General features: G+C 43.0%; 1 protein-coding gene across 1 annotated transcript; it reads right to left on the minus strand.

Annotated features, from left to right (window-relative positions):
• Positions 1-254: 254 nt before the first annotated feature.
• SLC25A33 (solute carrier family 25 member 33) lies at positions 255-19,201 on the minus strand. The gene is made up of 7 exons (XM_059830004.1): positions 19,151-19,201; positions 9,666-9,845; positions 5,883-5,960; positions 4,253-4,353; positions 3,042-3,108; positions 1,422-1,705; positions 255-762 (listed from the first exon to the last, which is right to left on the minus strand). Exons 1-7 carry the CDS (start codon positions 19,198-19,200, stop codon positions 560-562), a joined length of 963 nt encoding a protein of 320 aa, XP_059685987.1. The 5' UTR covers position 19,201; the 3' UTR covers positions 255-559.
• Between the last annotated feature and the right edge of the window lie 745 nt (positions 19,202-19,946).

Raw genomic sequence — 19,946 nt, forward strand, 5'->3', positions numbered from 1 at the left:
AAAACAGAGAAACGTACCACAAGATTGTCCTACTTGAACACTCCAGGATGTTCACACAACAATGAACGATGCCCTTTGAAAAAAACAGAAGAACTCTCAAAGTTCTTCTCAAAGTTGGGCATTAGGCTATTAAAGTTCTAAAAAGTGATATGACTCCAGTGGTAATAAGACAGAGTTTCAAATTCCCAGACCAGTTCTTCTCCTGTTTTAATACAGTTTTAATGAACATCAGTCCAAGAGATCACTTGATAGTATGAGGTACATTCCTTGACCACATATGGCTGTGCTTAAGGAAAAGGACAAAAATATACTTAAATTAAATAGTGTAATTTAATTTAGTAGCCGTTTAATTATCATTAAGTTAAAAAAAGTTATAATTAACTATTAACGTTAATGACTTGAGACCTTTCAGAAAGCATGAATCCAAAAGGAAATATCCAGCAGGTGGTCACAGACTTGTAGTTTTTCCACCAGCACGGCCACCTGCATCAGTCTCTTAAAGGACTATTTGTTCAATGAAGAAATGGGTCTACAGTCTGTAACAGGAGTCTTGGCTCTGCTACTTTGCACGGTCTTCTAACAGATACACAATTAACTCATAGGTAGACAACACAATGGCTGTGTTTGGTATTTGCCGGATGAGTTGGGCAAAGAGTCCTCTATAGAAAGCGAGATAGCCTTCTTCACGTGCTACCAGGCGTGCTGTCTGAATGAAAGTCTTGTATTTAGTGCCTTCTTCTCGCAGCCGTGTCCGTATGACCTCTGCAGAAAAGTAAAACAGAGCCCAAAGTTAATGAGACTTAAACCTTCCCATTGAGAAACATGCCATGATGAAAGAGTATGCAAAACCTTCCTGTACCAGTTGCCTGCCAGTACTTTCAGCCATGGAATCCTGTACGCCTTGCCCTTCAGGCAAGAAGCAAAGTTAAAGAGGACTTCCCTCTCATGCGGAATAAATGGATTATTTTCTCATTCAAACTGCTACAGAACTAAACGCTTCACTGATGCTCACATAATCAATACTGCTCTTGCTACATAACCACGATAACATTCACATCTATCCAAAAAGAGTAAGACTGCTCACTCTACAAGTGTTGCCCACCCCTTGGTCACAGAATCCCAAAGGCTGTGGGGACTCAGCTAGATGAGGGAACTAGTGAGAACAGGAGCATTAGGCATTCAATTTCTTTTTGGTATTTTTTGAGTTGTTTGTAAACTAGGAAGTCCCAATCATCAACTCTGTGGCTAACCAGGAATGGTGGGACCAGTACTGAAAATGCCAATGCATATGCACACGCCACAGTAACATGCATTCAGCCATTAAAACGACTAAGAATTTTACAGCCCTAAACCCCATCACTTGTCTTGGGTTACAGCCAACAGCTGTTCTACTGCAGTCGTAAATGGAAAAGTTAACATACCATGTGGATAAGCAATACAAGAGGCACAGCCCTTGGAAACAGCAGCAGCAAACATCAGTCCAAAGAAGTTCGTTGAGTTCCTTTCGGTCCCATTAGGAGGGGAAGGGGGCAGTTGGACTTCTTTTAGGTTCTTTTTTAAACTTTCATAAATAGCAAAGCAGATAATGGTCTCAGAAATCCCAGCATAGGAGGCAGTCAGGCCCCTATAAAAGCCGCGGATACCTTCTGTCTGGTAAACATATCTAGCACACTGCAAAGCATTCATTGGTTTTGAACCCCTGACTCTAAAAAACAAACAGAACAGAGCATATGATGAGCCCAGAAGAAGAATTCGTATTAAAAAAACCTCATGGCTTTCAATGGTTTTTATAACTACAGAAATGGTTCTCTGCTAAGTTTTACTCCAAAAATCTTCTAGGAAAGCTGCATAGAGCAGGACTATCATGCTAAGAGCACAGACTTGACTTTGCTAATTCACTAATACATACTCGTAATAATTCTTACAGCTCAAGTTCTAGCCAGTCTGTCACAGTTCACAGCAATGCTTTAAAAGACAATAAGCATTAAAGAGACACTGCTTTGTGTTAAACTAGTAATTCCATTTAAAGCCATCTTCAGCAGGCCAAAAGACAGAGGTCTGCTACATGAGAAATGACCCTTCACATTAAGAGGCAGCACTCAGTTCAAAGGTCCCACCCTGTGAAGTGCTGAAATTAAGTCTTATAAATTATTTATAAGTTGTGGTGCCTTAAAGGATCCTTCTTATCTGACCTAACACATCCTTGCAGGAAGGAATTTCCATTCTAAGCGGTTACATTATTAGCAGAGTTCCTCATTGCTTCGATATCCATCATTGACTGTGAATCACTCAGCTAAAAGATATTACTGTCAAATTCCCTCTCTGTCTTCAGGAGGTATGGTTAACAGCAATACAATGCTGAAGGAAGCATTAAACCACTGCAACAGATTCTTATTGCCTCTAGAATGTTGTATGAGACTAAACTAATGTGGCTTCATTACAATTTAAAAATATCACCCCTCCTCTCTTTACAGCTACCTAGCCGTGTATCAGTAACCTTGGTTTGCTGCAGTAACACACACATTTGTATGATCTAGGATCAGTACAAGGGATATTGCCAAATGGGACACAGACTGCCACCTCATGCTCAGTCTCCCGCATGAGCTCTTCTGACCTTTCCAAAGCCTCTATTATTGCTGCACCAAAGCATTTCAGTCCTGGATATATTTATCCCCAACATCAACCCCTGAAGTACAGAAGATTCTGTAAGCAGGAATCTGAGAGAAAATTAATTCTATGCCCAACTGTACTTAAAATTTACAGTGAAACCAGAAACTGAACCTAGCTCAGCACTCAACACAACTTCCGCATCCTTCTCAATAGTAACTGTGCATCAAACTGAAGTAGGAAACACAGAACCTTAACCTTTATTCTGACCAGACAGAAGCATGGTGGCTTGAAAGGTGGAATTGAGAGTCAGGGAAACAACCGGAAAAGATCTATCAAAGTGCAGAGCCATGAGTAAAAATGTAAAAGTTCAGTTTTCCAGAGGCTCCCGTAGCCACTCAGTGGCATCCGATCTCCTTCAATCAGTTACTTACTTCCGTTCCAGTTGCATTCTGGTTTTCACCATCCATATAGGATTCATCAGGGAATTTGTGATGAAGGCTGAAAAAGAGAAAAGAAAACCAGAAGTATAGCTGGATCCAGGCCGGTCTATTGCCATGGCAAACATGAACTTTACACACTGTGCAGTGAGGCAGTTCTAGTTACCAGCTCTATCTAGAGGTTTCAAAAGACATGCAGGTGCGTAGCTTACAAGCCCTCTCTTGCCAGAGAACCATCTCATGTTAAACTTCAGGAGGCATTGACCAATGGCCTTGGAATTTCTTAAAGGATTCTCCCTTTTTGCACCTATTTTAATATGTACTTCATGTTCCTAAAGACTGCTGTAGACAAGATAGCTTACTTACTGACTGGGTTTTAGAATAATAGCTGAAAGGAAGCCTGTGGGGAAAACACACATGTATTAGTCTCTTGTTTTCCCCAGGGCTCTAGGTGGTGCCATTGAGCCACCTCATTAACAGAACCCACCACAATTAAGGGGTTAGTTTGGGAAAGATTATTTTTAATGATCACTCTGGTGACTGATGCTTGAACTAGGAGAGCTCTTCTGCAGTATTTTTCCTGCAAGAACAAACTATTTTCCCCACCCTGGTAGAGAAAATACAACATCCTGAAACAATTTGGCTAAAACAGTATCAAAAGTTTGCTGGTGTCTGCTAATATTTTTTTTTCTTACATTCAGAGACATTACCATAGCATTGCAGTTGGAAAAAAGTTCATCCCAAGTTAGTAAACAACAATCTAGAAATACTTCCAAGTGTTGAACAGGAAAACAGTTCCTCTGTACACAAGGTAAGTTAGCAGCTAGCAAACTCCTGTTTTTCTGGCATATACAACCTCAAACTAAGTGTACATTTCCAGAATGTGCCACATGCTGGCCTCCGTACTCATTCATATACCACAATTATCCAGAGCTGTCAGCCAAGACTGCTGTCTTAGCCTAGGTCCTCTACAGACAGACTGAAAGTCCAGTCCCCACCTTATGATTCATTCTATTCGTTTCCCAACTATTAAGAGGGACAGAAGAAGTCTTGTAGCAACAACAGCTTAGAATAAATACTTTAAAGAATTAAGGTGCATCTCAGAGCCACACAGATACCAATGCATGTATTGCCTGCTACTGGCTATGGTCTGGAGACTGGGGTATTGCTGCAGACCATACGGAAGATGAATTGCAAATACACACCTGCAGAACCTGCAGAACAGATGTGCACAATGTTGCTGTTGGGCACAAAAACGCCATTAAATCGCTCTTTAGCTTTGGAGTAGCATGCAAAATAGACGGCTCTGTGGAAAAAAAAAAAAGAGGAGAAAAGCAATGTAATACACACAACATCAAATTAGAAACGTTACCGTTCTTACCCCCAACCTCCTGAAAAACAAGACTTTCTCTCCAAAGAGGCCTCCATGTAACTACTTCCATCTACAAGGACACAGGGTTGGTTGGGTTTTTTTTTCTCCTTACACTACAGTGACACTATCTGACTTGACACCCACAGGGAAGAAATATTTTACTTTCACACCAAGTCTGAGATGGGAGGCAACATGGTCTTGCAGACAAAGCAAGTTAGAATGGATACCTACACCAGCTCTGGCATTAAACACACTTTGTAAACTTGGGAATATCACTTTCCCACCTGGAGCCTATGTTCTCCATAAATTTGTTCAGCTCTGTAATTGCGTTAGCAGCACTTCATGTTTTCAACACTCAACCCTGGACTGAAATGAAAAAGTTTTACACACCTTAAACCCCTATATAATGCATAGGAATAGAGGAAGCTCAGCTGATCTGCAACAGTCAATATGAGGAGTAAGAAGCTGTCTGGACCAAGTATGTTCAGATCACAGCTCCTTGAAGTGAACTGCTAAAAAAAGGTGGACATTGGTGGCTACAATTTAAGAATTTCCATAAAGTATCTTATTCCAATCTTAGGGAAGAATATGAAGGAACACAAAAGACAGCATGAGTGAGCTGCATGAAAAAGCAGGCAGTCTTAAATTCAGTTCCCTGCTGCAAAGATTACCTGTACAGAAATAGGATTCCCCACTTCCAGGGGGAACATCCTACCTACTAGGCAAGAGGCCAGAGAGGGAGTACAGCACTCTTCAAATTCCTTTTTAACTGGTTCAATTTCAAGCAGAGAACATCTGCCAATTTCCCGATTGCTAAGGAGTTTTAACATTTGCTAGGCACAAAGATCTTCAGCCCTGACAAGAATGGGACAGTCACAGGTACATGTGGAAACCATTTAGGTGCCTGTAAGACTTCCAAATACAAACTGTGCAGCTACTTTTGTTGTTGCTGTTTAAAAAAACCACACATACAGAGCTTCAGGGTTATGCGGCAGCAATGCACGTCTTTCCCCCTCAGCTGCAGTTTTTAATTTGAGAAAAATTTAGGCAATCAAGGACCAGACAGGTACTCCTCTCCCCTGGCATCTAGCTCCTAGTCAGTGTTTGGCAAGCACTTTTATGTATTCACAGGGAAGCAGCAGATCATATTAGAGAAATGCAAATATTAATCCTACAGATTTTTCTGCACTACTTTTTCGTTTTTTTTCTCAAGAACATGATAAGTGGCTCTTGCAATGACTTTGAATTTAAGTGCCTTATTTAATCTGCACCTTCCAGTGTTATACAAGTGTAAAGCAGATTTTTAGAAGTATTTCTCGGTATGTATACTGCGCAGTATACATGCACAAATCTCAGTTTACAGATGGGATAATTTCATGACCTATTCTTTGGAATCACGAATGTGCTGCAACATTTGGGTCAGTACCTTAAATGTGTCTTTTAGCAATAGTTTAACTATTTACCTTGATGGTGCAACTCCAACTAAGTTTGGACCCAGCCCTCGGAATAGTGACCTTGGTCCTTCTTTTTCCAGAATTGACCTTAAAATAAAAACAAACAGGGAAAAAAAAAAAAGATAGTATTTGGGTTAAAAGTTACGCTTCTCGCTCTGTCAGACAGTCAGTCAAAAGAATGGTACAAAAGCAGTATCAATTGTGAAGTTGTTAGCTTTTAAGCTACATAATACACTTGAAAATTTGCAGAATTATACATTACTGAATAAAAGCCACTATACCATAAAACTTCAGTGCACCACAGGCAAATGTGTGTCATACGGCACAAAGTTATAATTTCCATTCTTTGAAAGCTGTCAGGGATTGAATTAAAGTTTCATGGAAAACCCAGTGATGGTTGACTCTGATGAACAAAGAGTATTTTTGGCATTCTCTGTATCTAAGCAATTCAGTAGTTTGCTTCTTGTAGAGAGACACAAAAAAAGAAATCCTTTTCCCTTTCACAATTATCTAGTGATGTGTTTTTTCCCCAGAGTAAAAGTTGAATGCAGCAACCGTACTGCAAGCTATGTCTCCCCAGGTAGTTCAGGGATATCTGGTTTTGAGGGCATTCAGAAGAGTTCACATCATCTTTCCCAAGTAAACTCCAACTACAGAGGTACTGCAGTGAATCACTGTCAGGACTGGACTTCGTGATCAGGTCTAAAGCAGAAGATCATGAAATGATTCTTTCCTGCAGTTCTGCAATTGCTACAGCCCAGGTTTCCAAAGCCATTTCCACCCATCTTCCCTCACACCTTAGAAGGCACACTGGGCTAGGACTTCTCTGAAGAAGATAAACTGTTTAGACAGCTTCCCCAGCAGCTGCCAAGTTCTGTACAACACCTCACTGAAGTGCCTCATTAAAAGGCATCTTACAAATTCCGTGCACTAGTAGCAGCAGACATATTTTCAGGGACTAAACCAGCAGCCAAACACTAGTAACAGCCAGGTAAAGTCCAGTAATCACTGGGATTTCAGTGCACAATCTGCTAGACAGCAGCCCTCTTAACTGAACTCACCATGTGAAAACCATGCAAAAAAATCCAGGTAACACCGGGCTCCATGGGTAGTTCACATGCACCTGTTGGAACTGCCAATTTTTCAGAATTTGCTCTCTAGGTCATTAGCACTGTTGAGAATGTTCCGCAGAGATTCCAAAACCAAGCTCATTAGACAGAAGAAGATATAGGAGCTTCTGAAACACTTTTTCTGCAGCAGAGTTGAACTTTCTGTGTAAACTCCAGGGCTGAGTGTCTCCAAGGAGACAGATCCACCAACTACTTGGTCTTTGTCACTTAACAGTCACGACTGCAGATTCCAGCTGGGGTGACTCATCAGAATCTTAAATGGATTAGACAAAAACAGCCTGTCCTTCTGGAGTGCTTTCTATTCAGCAGCAGGCTTAACCCGCCCTCCTGAGTACCTACTTTCTTTCTATTTACAGCAGTTAAGGGGCTTTCATACTCAACACCTTTAAGAGAGCAATTTTATATGTAGGGCTCTAACAGCTGCTTCTTTAGCCATGCTATTTTCCCAAACCAGAAGGCCCAAGTCATATCCAGTTTGGCAATGCATGCATGACCAGGACTGAGAAAGGGATGGAAGAGTAAAAGCAAAAGACCTAACTTCACTTCTTTCTTCATACACTTGTATTTTATCAGAAAGATCATAATCAATAGCATTATCTGTTCTTCATAGATGCTGCCTGCAAGGGAATGACAGCATAAATCTTATGCTCTCACTTCTCAAGCCTCTGAAGTAAGCAGGTCGAAAACTTCGTGATGCATGCAGCTGAGCAATTCCTGAAGTGAAACGAAATCAAAAGCATAGTCACCAAATTTCATGAGCTTAATAAATATATTAAAAGGTTGATCCAATTTTAAACCATCTCCTCTCTCCCCCCAAAAAAAAGACAACCCCAGAAAAAGATGGGCCAAGAGGATGAATTAAGAGCATCGTGCCTTGAAGTTTTCACTTCCTTTAGTTACAGCTGCCTAAAGTCCAATGCTGCAAGGTGAAAAGATAGCAAGGGAAAGGAGATTAAAATTAAAGGCAACTGGCACAACCTTACATTTTCAGTCACGAATTGCTCTAGACTCACCTCTGAATAGACAAAGAAATGTTTGGCAGCTGAAAGCAGCACTGTTTACAATACAGAAACTCAAGTCCCAGAATGACTCTAGCCAGATAGTTCTGCAGAGAATTTGAATTAGCACTGTACTGTTATATAACTGTGCAGCTTCTCCCCAGGCAATCTGCCAGGCATGTTGGTCTTACATAAAATCATTCAATGTGCTTTGCTAGTCATTATTTTCTTTGGCATTTCTGCTACCTGATCTAAACAGGACCTCTCTGCATCACCCTGGGGTGCCCAATGATCCAAATAAGCTCAATCCATTTGCATAAGGTCTGAACCATAAGTTAATGGTGCTTTGATATGAAATACAGTAGCAGAGATTTGGATTTCAGAGTTGCTGGTAAAACTATTCAGCAGTTGTAAGCTAAATGATTTCACATTTCCTCTTCTTCATGAATACACATCTGAAAAGGGAACAGCTGAAGCATCAGCTGCTGCAGACTGAACCACACAGAAGGCTTTTAACAGAGATTGTAAGTAATACAGGTGTAGACAGGATCTATGCATAATAATAATTGGCAAAGACAACATCTAATAGCAAACAGAGGAGAGCCCATTAAGTCGGCTACAGCTGACAAAAAGATAAAAGCTTCCAAGACCCCAGTTAGACATTATATTTTAGTGAGACTGCTTTTGCAAAAAGTGTCCTTCCCCCACTCCCATGAGTTTCAGTTATAGATCATCCACATGAGAGTGCAGGCAAGCAGAACTTAAAAGATATGGGAACACAGAGTTCTGGAGGTCATCTGGTTCAAACTCACGCTCAAAGCAGGGCCAGCTTCAAAGACAGATCAGGAGCTGACATGCATCACTAAGTGCAGAGAATCAGAAACCGTGTTACAATGCTAGTCCGTTAAGGTGAAGGAAAGGCTACAGGCTCTTGCTTTTGCATGACACTCCAAAGAGAGAACACTTCGAGAGAGGAATTAAAACTTCCCTCCATCAACCAGGTAAATGGCATGGGCAGCAATAGCAACAAGTATCTCTACTAGCTACTCAAAGCAAACTGGGAATGATGCCAGGAAAAAGAAAAAGACAGCATATATGGCTTATTCAGTCCTTCAATCATTCGGCAAGAATTGGCCCCAGCTAGTAAGGATTACCTGTTCCAATGCTCAAAGGAGACAGTAAACATGATTGTTCCCAATAAGAGACAAAGATGACACTTCTCAGTGTTGAAAAAGAGAAAGAGCCCTTTCCTCCAGAATATTTTCTGTGATAGTTCCCACAAGCTAAGGCACATCAAGAGTTTACAGTATGTCCTCTGTGTATTGATCCCTAGGCAGTCATAACTACCAAAAAGCCTAAATGTGAGGAGACAATTTAATAATAACACCTCCAAACACTTAATCAAATCAATTCATGTTGGAAAGTCTCTAAGTGGTGTCAACAAATTGCTGTGGAAGTTCAAAGGAATGCTCAGGAGTCCTGAATAGGCACGTGTTTTTAAAAGAATAATTTATCTTTCTACTGCTGAAGTCAGAATTCCGACTGACATGAATCCTTCCAGTGCAGGTCTGGAGCAAAATTTGCATTCCGTGTTTGCACAGAAGAACTGAAACTCAGATCACTGGTGTCAAGCAACACTGAATGACAGGAAGAGCAGTACTCACTTGAGAACGCTAAAGAGCCCAGGCGATACAGATGTTGGCCTGACCATTCCTTCACCACTGATGGTCCCCAGCTGGACTTGTGGGTAGTAGACAGCCTGGAAGGCTAGCTTTGAAGATTGGAGCCTAGTCTTTATTACCTCTAAGGGACACGTGAAGATGGCGCCAACTGTTCCTCCGCATCTGTGAAATACAATTTAAACAGAAGATAGAGTCAGGAAAACATAGCTACACAGACGAGTCAAATCAGAGCATGGTATATAAATAAAATCTGAAGACTTGTTTCCAGTTGCTCTGCGCTGTGGACAAATTATTGGGAAGCAGGGCAGTTTTGGCCTGAGGCAAGGGAGGCTGTTCCCAAGCCCTGGGGGAAGGGAGAGAAGGTTGGGAAACTGTTATAATGATCATGCGTAGCGATGAGATTGGTAAACACAAAGATGATACCCAGCACTAACAAAAAAATCTGACCATCTGCGGGTCCCATGTTCTGCCAGGACCTGGAATTCTGCCTGTAAAAACTTCAGAGTCATCCATGTTTCAGAGGTTGTTGTCCTAAAACAGACATACCCTTGGAAGGATTTTTCTTATGGGAAGCAGGAAGCTGGCAGATGACAACAAGCCACTGGGGATTAGGACACTATGGACTGAAAACACAGCAATGTAATTCCTCACCATTTCAGTACTTACAATTAAAACAACTGTCTACAAAAGCAGCAAGTATGAAAACTACACTAAGTTAGGCCCTTTTAAAAACAATGGATATCAACTACTTTTTTGGGGGTGGGGGGAAGGAAGCTGCAAGAATGAGACGGAGGGTGGGAAAACAAAAAAACAGGACAGAAAGGCTACTAAAGAACAGAATTCCCATACTTGCATAACAGAAGGACAAAAATAAAATACTCTACACCCACACGTGTATGTGTACACACACACATATAGACACCCATACCTATGTGTGTGTGTGCGTGTACACACACACATATAGACACCCATACCTATGTGTGTGTGTGCGTGTACACACACACATATAGACACCCATACCTATGTGTGTGTGTGCATGTACACAAACACATATAGACACCCATACCTATGTGTGTGTGTGCATGTACACACACACATATAGACACCCATACCTATATATAAATATATATCTAAAGAAGAAATAAATGATCCTGTAATAGGCTTATACTCAATGTAGTCAGACTGAGCCTCAGAAAAAGCACACTGGGCCAAGAATGTAAGGTGTACGAGTCCTAATTTTCTTTTTAATCAGTGATCTGGAAAATGACTGGTCAATCCATTTCTCTCTCTGCTGCTGTTCCTCTTTGGTAATTGAATGTCCCTTCTGTCAAACTTCACAATTAAACATAATGTTGAGGTTGGCTAAAAGGCACTACATAAAAATTTTATTCATCAAATACATTGGGATTTAGGAAGATTTAACTAAAGGTTTCAAGTTTTTTCCAAAGGCGTTTACTACAACTGAACCTCTTGACTAGGAAACATTTTCTTTGTTTACACAAGCGTCAAAGCATGTGATTCCTTCAAAAATCTGTGTTTGCGGTTTTCCTTAGAAACACCATGAGTCAACAGCTTAACTCTCTTTGATGTTAATGTGAAATTGTAATTTAAGTAGTTTTCCATGAAAGGGAGATTAATTTAAAAAAAAAAGATCCTATCCTTTGCCTTGCGCATAGAAAAAGCATTGCTTGCTAGGTCATAAGAAGTTTGCACGCACTAATTTGGAAACAGAGATCCATAAAAGGACATCAATAAAGGTACTAGTACGTATTTTCTAAAGCTCCATCTTTACATGAACTATTTTACTAGGAGAATCTTTTTTTAAACACAAGCAAAATGGTAATTAAAGAATGGCAGAAAAATCCACGCTGTAGATACATACTAGTTTATAAAAGCTTTATCCAGTACAGATTATTTTGCTTGCTGAAACGGTACGTCTTACACCAAACAGGAACCATTCTTTGCCAAAACCCTGAAGCCCCTGCACTTGCGCTAAGAGCCTGGCCACCCTGGCTGTACAACCACAAAAATTAAGGTTCTTTATAAGGTTCAGAAGAACACCTCAGCCCACATGGCCGGGGAATACAACTTCCTCACTACAGTCTTCATGTTCTGCAAGATTCTATCCAAGTACATGATCCCAAACACTAGGCTTTTCAGATGCAAATGCATCCAAGAGAAGAAACTGTGTTTAAGCTGAGACTGGCAATGTGATTTAACAGCACGCTTCAATGTGTTTCTTCTCCTTTCAGTTCTTGCTTCTTCCTCTTCCCTGCTGAAAGGGGAAAAAACCTAAACTAGGGACAAGCCATACATCCAAAGTGACACATACTATAAGAAAGAGCTTTGCCTTCAGCCCTTTTAAACCACTTATGCTTTGACTGTTGAATAAAGTCACAAAGTTGTTCATGGAACTAGGTACAAAGCAGCTGAAGTTGTTGCATTTGGCTCAAAAATGACAGTGTTAACAGAGACCTTATCAGGGCTCCGATTATTTTGTGTAGCCCTCTGATTATTTTGTGTACTGAACCAGGGCTTGGACACAAGCCTTCTGTTGTGTCAATACTACTCTGGAGGACATCACTTCAGTTTATCCTTCTCTGTTTTGTCAGATGCATCTCACGTTGCTCCCATTTCTCTGAAATTAGATCTTGGGGGAAAAAGAGAGGTCAGGAATGGCTTCTCCAGCAAAACCTTTCCTGTTCCCACAGCTCACCCTTACAACTGGGAGCAGGAAGTGTTTTGAGGATCCCTCTTGCAGATCACCACTGCCACCTTTCTTACTATGTATATCCAACACACACACAAGTATGTGTAATTCACACCTGACAAATCCAGATACTCAAGAGAAATTGTAAGTCTGTGGGAACTCGATGAAGAGAATTTGATTACCTTAGTTTCCAATTCATTCATCTATCAACATGCCACTACTGCGTACTCCGTCTTTGGTCCTCATTTATTTCACATTTATGAACATTAAAACAATCCTTTCACAGTAACAATTCATAAATTCAGAACCCTGAAACTCCATTTGCTGATTCTGAACTACCAACTGCTCAGTCTACAGTGATATCTCGCCACGCAATTTTTTAGCCTCTCTGGCATATTCCCTCCTGCATCAGCTGTCGTCTTGCCTTCCCAGCCCACTCCTTGCCTTTCATCCTTTTAGCTTGATAATCCAGTTAATTTATGCAGCCTTTAATATTTAAGTACTTCTGGTAATGCATATGTAATCCTCTGATATTCAACACAATGAGTTAATATCTGCATCATCAGTTTTAACAGCTCACACTTTATGTTGTCAGTGTGACATTTAAGAAAAAAGCATTATCTAACAGAGCAATTCTCAGAATGTCTACAGGGTGCATATATTATGTCCCAAATATAAATGCGCAGCAGATAGTTCAAGTAAGGACTTTGATGTATTGGGCAGCTTTTTCAGATGAGCCGATTTTCCTCCACGTGGAATTCTATGCATCACACCCTGGTGTTGCTCTATTCCCTGGAAAGACGGCTGAGAAATAACACACTGTGCATAAAAGAAACGCTTTGTATTCCTAGGGTGTTTCAAATGCCTGCCTCTGGGAAGAAAGGAAAAACAACCAGCCTTCCCCAGCTACATAAACAGCCATAAACCCTGAAAGATTCAAACTATGGATATACAGCCAGATAAATTTCATTTGGGAAAATCTTATGCTGCCATCAAGGGAAAACCTCCGAGTCTCCATACTGGTTTGAGTCAGGGGTTTTTTTCCTGTATCAGTGCAGAACTACAGCTCCAAAGATGTTAAGCAGTGTTTACTGCACTAGCCTCTTGCAAAAAATCCCAAAACAATGTCTAAATCTGTCCCTAGTCAAAAGATAGAAACAAAACACTATGGTAGAGTACCTTCAACAGGTCGCACCGCAAGCATATAACAAGAGGTTCCCAGCTATGCTCTGCATGTATCACAGCTACAAAGTCTCTTCAATGTGAGACACCCAATTCATCAGCTTTGGCCTGTCACCTAACTGCCAGAAAAAGAGTGTATGTACTTCAGGCTTTGAATGCCTCCTCTAGTTACATGATGAGCCAGTCATATAACGCCATTAGAGCGGTAAAATACAGTTCTCTGCTTTGTGAGGTCCAAACAAAGGAACTAAGGAAACTCTTGGTCTGAGAATATGAAACACTTTGTGTTTATGGAGATATATAATGTGCTATGCATTCAGAGCTGCCGAAAAATTATTTACTTCCATAACAAGAAAATGCTGTGTAAACATGCCAAGGATGTAAATCTCAAAATCCAATTCCAATTTTTCTCTTGCTGCCAGCTTTCTATCTTCACAAAGTCCACCCGCAACATAGCAATGACTTGCATTTGAAATAAACTCTCAGCACCCACTAGCACAATTGATATAGATGTCAAGAATCTTAATTAAGAGTAGGGCTTACTTCATCTGTCCTAGATTTAATCACTGAGCAATATTCTTAATACGAATATCAACACAATGCCGAATGTTAAAGGAAGTTCTGCAAAACAAAAACGAACCAAAAAAAGGATCCAAACCTTTAACGATCTTTCAGTGGGGTAGCACTGACTTGACTAAGATCATGAGCAAGGATGATAAGCTGCTTGGTTAGAGGAATCGTAACTTATAACTCCGCCTGACACGTTTTGCTATGTGACCATTTGAAATTAGCTCTTCCTCCCCAAAGGACAGCAACTCCTCTCAACATTTAACAGTGAATTTTTGATAGACAGAAGTAAAACACTTGCAAGAGAGGTATTAGTGCAAATGGTCTGGCAACTATACTTAACGGGCCACTTTAAGAACCAGGTTGACAAGTATACGTCAATTCGTGCTTCATGGATAGCACCACATACAGCTTTAAAGGTCAAAATACACCTTGGCAAATCATTTGGTACTATTGACTCGACCCCTCTGATGGATTCAGGAGCCTATAGAGCAAGACTGAATTCAGTGGGACAGCCAGGGATACAGCTAAACCACGTCACCAACAGTGCAGAGTGTTATCTGCTTTCCGGGTTGCTGACATAGGATCGTGCCCATGAAGGCCGATAAGGAAACCCCAAAGCGAACAGTATATTCACAGCAAGTGCGACAAGTTTTAAATGAGACTGTATTTGCAACAGGAATTTTGTTGTTTTTCTAAAACGTGCCATGTGCTTTAGCACAAAATGCATCGCATAAACAGCAAAGCCGGTTATATCTTTGATATTTTGTTACTGCATCGTCAAGACTGCAAATAAAACAAGCTGCTGCATTCTTGGATGCCATAGGAAACTGAGTACCAAAACAATACAGACTGCTCCTAATGCCTTAATTTTCAGTTATTAAGCATTCAATAAATTTCCAGCTAATAATGTTATCAGGTATAGATATTCCTGTAAGCACTTACTGTGTTCCTTGAGCTGATACACTGTTAGTAAATTATATAACGCACATGAGAACCTAAACCAGGTAAAGAGCTGGAAGACAGTCAATCTCACCATCAACTCTAGCTGTCCTGGACCACGCACAGTAGAGCAGACACACATACTTCAGGTGAAGACTGCTTCTCTCCATTTTACAAATGGAAACATTATTTCCCGAACGGTTTGTCAGCATCAGCACATCACTTAACAATTAACATCTGAGGGAGCGGTATACCAGTCCCTTTCCCCACAACTCGTTTGGTTACTAATTTGGGGAGTAACTTTTCATCAGTTCCGTGACCTGTACTAGAGACTCAGGCAAACCCAGGTGAAATGCACCACTTTAAACAAGGCTCTTGGCAACCTACATCATCAAACACCTCTCGGCTGCAACTGAGACGATCAACCTACGCCCATGGAGACAGATGTCACTATGCCCTCAATTCAAAGTAGCTTGATGTCGCCAACCTTCCCAAAGTATGCTTCCAACTCTTTTACAGGTGGCTTAAGCAAGCTTTGGTATCTAAGGTTGCTTTTCAGAGCCATAGGAGCAGGGCAGTTATGGACTTAGGCCTCAATACCAAGACAGAAAAAAAAGTCACAAACATGGTTTTATTCAACAAACAGTCCCCCGGTTTGAACCGAACTACTAAAGAATACATATCACAGTACCTGTATGAAATCAAGATAAAAAGTTCATTTTTGCTCTTTGCCAGTTCTATGAAGGGCACTGCAGCCTCCAAGCACCACTTCTTAGGAAATCCCTGTAGTAAACAGTACTACTCCAGCTGGAAAGACAACATGGAGTAACCTCTCCCACAGCCTCGTCCACAGGTTTTCGCAAACAAAAATAAATAACAACTGCACTGACTGCAGCAGGGAAGCAACAATCCAGACTTGTAAACATGCTTACATTTGTTGTGCAACTCGGGCATCATTCTTTTTGCTGCTTCTGAAATTTTCCCTGCCCTCAGAGTCATCTTCCCACCAAAATCCCAAGACCCTTTGGTTTGCTGTTACTATTGCAATGAGCCTTCAAAGGAACTAACAGAAACAAAAGGAAGCCAATGAGTCTGTCTGCCTATAAGAAGTCTGCTAACAGGAAGCCGTCTCTTTCAACAACTGGAGAACACTTTCTAATACTCAAGCATTTCATCACTCCCAGCCTCTGAAGCATTAAGCACTTCTATTCTGGCCATTAAGCAGCTGGCCTGCCTCTTCTGTGCACACCTAAGGATACTGTATTACATCTTCTTAAGCTGACACTGCACCCCATCTCACCTTCACAGGAAGCTATTGTAATACCAATAATCTCTCTATCCAAATTATTTCAAGTGAATGGGCTGCTCTTGCTTTATCTGCAAAAAATACTTCACAATTGAACAAAGGTGAGCATCTGACACAATGTATAAAGCATTCTGAACTTCCAACACTTTCTTCTCCTGGAAGGGTCATTTTATCCGAGGTGCTGGTTCTGCAAACAGCTTTGTGTCACAATACAACCCATTTATTGTAATAGGGTTCTGTGAAAAAGTGCAAAGGTAAAGGTATTTGAAGGACTGAGGAAAGACCTCAACAGAGACTATTACTCAAGCACTAACACACTAACAATTCTTTCTAAAATTCCTTTGATGATGTAATAGATATAGCAAAATATTATCACAGCTGAGCTCCTTTAATCAGATTTGATTGAGCAGGCCTCCTTTACCACTACTAAAAACTGAAATGCGTAAGGCAGACATGGCACAGAGCCTCGTATCTAACAGGATCTGGGTTTCTAGCTTGCCTGCCGGCTGGCTGGTCCAGCACCCCTCCAAACACATCACCTATTTCCTACTACTTTTCTTACACGTAGAGAAAGGTGTTTTAATAGCTTGGGCAACAGTTCAAAACTGGCGTTCAGTTTCTTGTTCCATCCAGCGAACCCTAAGAAGTCCGCATTTCTCACTTGAAAAGCAGAGAAAATAGCGTTAGTAGCCACGAACACACAGAGGAGATGGAATGTCAGGGCCCTGAACAGGGAACCGCTCTGAAATCAGCTGTTTGGATGGTGGGTGGGTGTGTGGTGGACCAAACACTTTAGCATTGGCTGGTGCATGAGAATACTAAATTTGCTGCCTCATTTTCCTTTCTGTAACATCACAGCAAGGTAAATGATGGTACACTTTTCCGTGCCTCTGTAAATAACAAGACGTGCAGAACAAGAATCAGGCCCAGTAATGAACGCTTAAAGGCCCATATGCCCTAAAAGACCATCTCTTCCCTCTGTGCTGTATTTTCATCGCTGCTTTAGAAATAGATCAGTCTTACTATAGCAGAGTGGTCAGGGGGATATTCCCTGCTGTGTTTCTAGTCCTTCCCAGCCACGCTCTCTCAAAATCAGATCTGACCCGGTGACTTCCCAGGCATGCTGCAGAAAATGGCTGTTTACTATAATCCTCAGAGAAGGTAGAGGGTACATTAAATGAGTAAGGAAGATACTGTACCACCCAGTACTAGATTAAGACACTGAAGAGTTTAAAATTCCTCTTTATTTATAGTCTGATGAGTTATGGAGGACACCTGGAGTTGTGGATAGGCATTGTTACTACCCAAACAAGTTGCACGTGTACATCCAGGTCCAGTTTCTGTCACGGGCTCCAGGCAGTGCTGCAACACACGTGCGGGAGGCGGGGGAAAGACAGGACTTAACAGCACATAGTATCCAAGTCAGCAGCAGAAGGGCAGTGTCTCTGGAAAACTTTGCTTTGTTGGGTTTAATGTTGTGTTAAATGAACTTACTGCTCCAAGGACATGTTACAAAAGAAGAAACAATGGTCTGCTACTAAACAGATTTAAGCTAACAATAGATTTCATGTTCCTAACTATTGTCTGCTGACAAGTGCTACAGAATATTCTACTACTCAGATAGTTTAAGGCATTAAAACAAGATTAAAACAAAAGATTTCTGATAAGGACAGAAGTGCATACAACAGCACCTACTATCTGCATAACAAGTGATTTTTTTAAAATTTATTTTTAATTTATACCATAAAATGATCTTACTGGACTACTATTAAAATTACCGTAACAAGTTAATTAACAAGGCTTTTGGGGAGGGTTTTTGGTTGGTGGTTTGTGGGTTGCAGTGTGTGTGTGTGTGTGGTGTTACTTTAAGCTTTTAACACAACAAAAATAAGAAGTTTACAACTGCTTGCAAGAACTCTAAAGAAGTGGCCTGGCAAGCCAGGTCACTTACTCAGAAGTACCAGGACCTTCTCTAACTCTCTCCTCCCCTCCCTTTCCCTTATGGGAGTACTTGGTTTTCAGTATAATGACATGGATCAGGCAGTTACGCAGTCTCCGCTATTTCGAGCCTCCACTATTAACCGTCACCTACACAGAGCTCATTAAAGTGCTGTGCAAATACGTTCCTTTACAAAGCCAAGCTACAGTCCACCAAAAAGCCCACTGCCTGCTGTCTGGGCAAGGCTTTTTGGATGACATCCCTCAGCTCCTGCTTGACTCAGCAGGAGCCAGGTACGAGGGCAGGGTTTAGAGTGAAGTGTTTAACTGAACGGAGCTGGATGCCACAGCGATGTAAGGTTTTTAAATTACATACAGCTAAATGTCACAGCAGTGCAACTAACCGCCCGGCGCTGACCTCGGCTCGCACCGCGATCCCTTCCCACCCTTCCCGCTTGGCTTGCTGAGGGTGCGCCTTCCAATTCGGGAAAGGCGCGCTCGCCTCGCCTCCTTGGCGCAGGCAGCAAGGAGAACGCTGCCGCGGCCGCTCAGGGGGCGCGCAGGTTTGCGCGGGAGGCGGCGGAAGAGACGCGGGCTACGGCCCGTCTCCCCGTCGCCAGCCGGCAGGCCCAGGGGAGCGGAGGCCGCCGGTCGCGCCGCCGCCAGCCCGCCCCTCACCCGCGGCAGCGGCCGGGTACTCCCCGCGGGGCCACCGCCACCCTCCCCGCGGGGCCTGCGGCCCGGCGGGCGGCAGCCCCTCCAGCGCGGCCGTAACCCGGCGCCCGGCCCGGCCCGGCCCTCCGCCGCGGCGACCGCACTCACCCCCCGGCGAAGAGGTGCAGCAGCGTGTTCTCCTGCGGGGCGCCCGCCATGCTGCTGCCGCTGCCGCCGGCTCCGGCTGCGGCTCCGCCAGCGGCAGCTGGAGGCGGAGGCCGGGCCGCGGCGCGCACGTGACGCCGGCGGGCGGTGCGTGATGCGTCAAACGGACGCGCGTGACGTCACCGCGGGCAGCACCGCCCCCGCCGCGGCCGGCTGGAAGGCCGCGGGGCGAGCGGCAGCGGGAGCGCGGCGGGGAAGGTCCCGCCGGAGCCGCCCGAGGCCGGGCGCAGGTGGCAGCAGCGGAACAGGCGGGAGCGCTGAGGGGGCCTTCGCTCCCGGGCCGGGGCCTCCGGCCTGCTGGAGAGCTGCCTGCTCGTCTGGCCGGGCCTTCCCGCCTGAGGCACGACGGCCTTGCGAGGCGCGGTGCTTTTAAAAATCCGTAGCGGATTGTGCATGTGCCTGGGCAGCGCTAGCGCAGACACCACGGAGAGGTGACAACCACCGTGCGCACGGACACGTAGTCCCGTGCTGTCACCTGGGTCTCCACCGAGCTCACAAAGCTGGCTCCTCAGCGTGTCTATACCAACGCTAAAGCCTAGATTTGCTTTGGGCCCACGTTTTTAGGTGCATACCTGCACTCGGGTACAGCTGTAAGGTAAACGGGCAGGTAGAGAAGAAAGCTCAGGCTGGGTCCTTTGTGGCGTGAGCCACAGGCACGCGCAGCTCCGTCGCTGTAAACATCTCATTGCAGATAAATTGGCCTTTCACGGTACGTTCTCGAGCGGCACGCTGCAAGGGC

The sequence above is a fragment of the Gavia stellata genome, chromosome 27 (genome assembly GCF_030936135.1).
Source record: "Gavia stellata isolate bGavSte3 chromosome 27, bGavSte3.hap2, whole genome shotgun sequence".
Classification (NCBI taxonomy): Eukaryota; Metazoa; Chordata; class Aves; order Gaviiformes; family Gaviidae; genus Gavia; species Gavia stellata.

Coding starts and splice junctions, on each gene's coding strand:
- SLC25A33 (XM_059830004.1), bottom strand. CDS start 19,200: ATGGCGGGCGCCCCGCAGGAGAACACGCTGCTGCACCTCTTCGCCGGG. Junction 3,109..4,252: donor CTGTTCTGCAGGTTCTGCAG/GTGTGTATTTGC, acceptor TCTCTTTTTCAG/CCTTCATCACAAATTCCCTG. Junction 1,706..3,041: donor AGAATGCAACTGGAACGGAA/GTAAGTAACTGA, acceptor TTTGTTTTTTAG/AGTCAGGGGTTCAAAACCAA.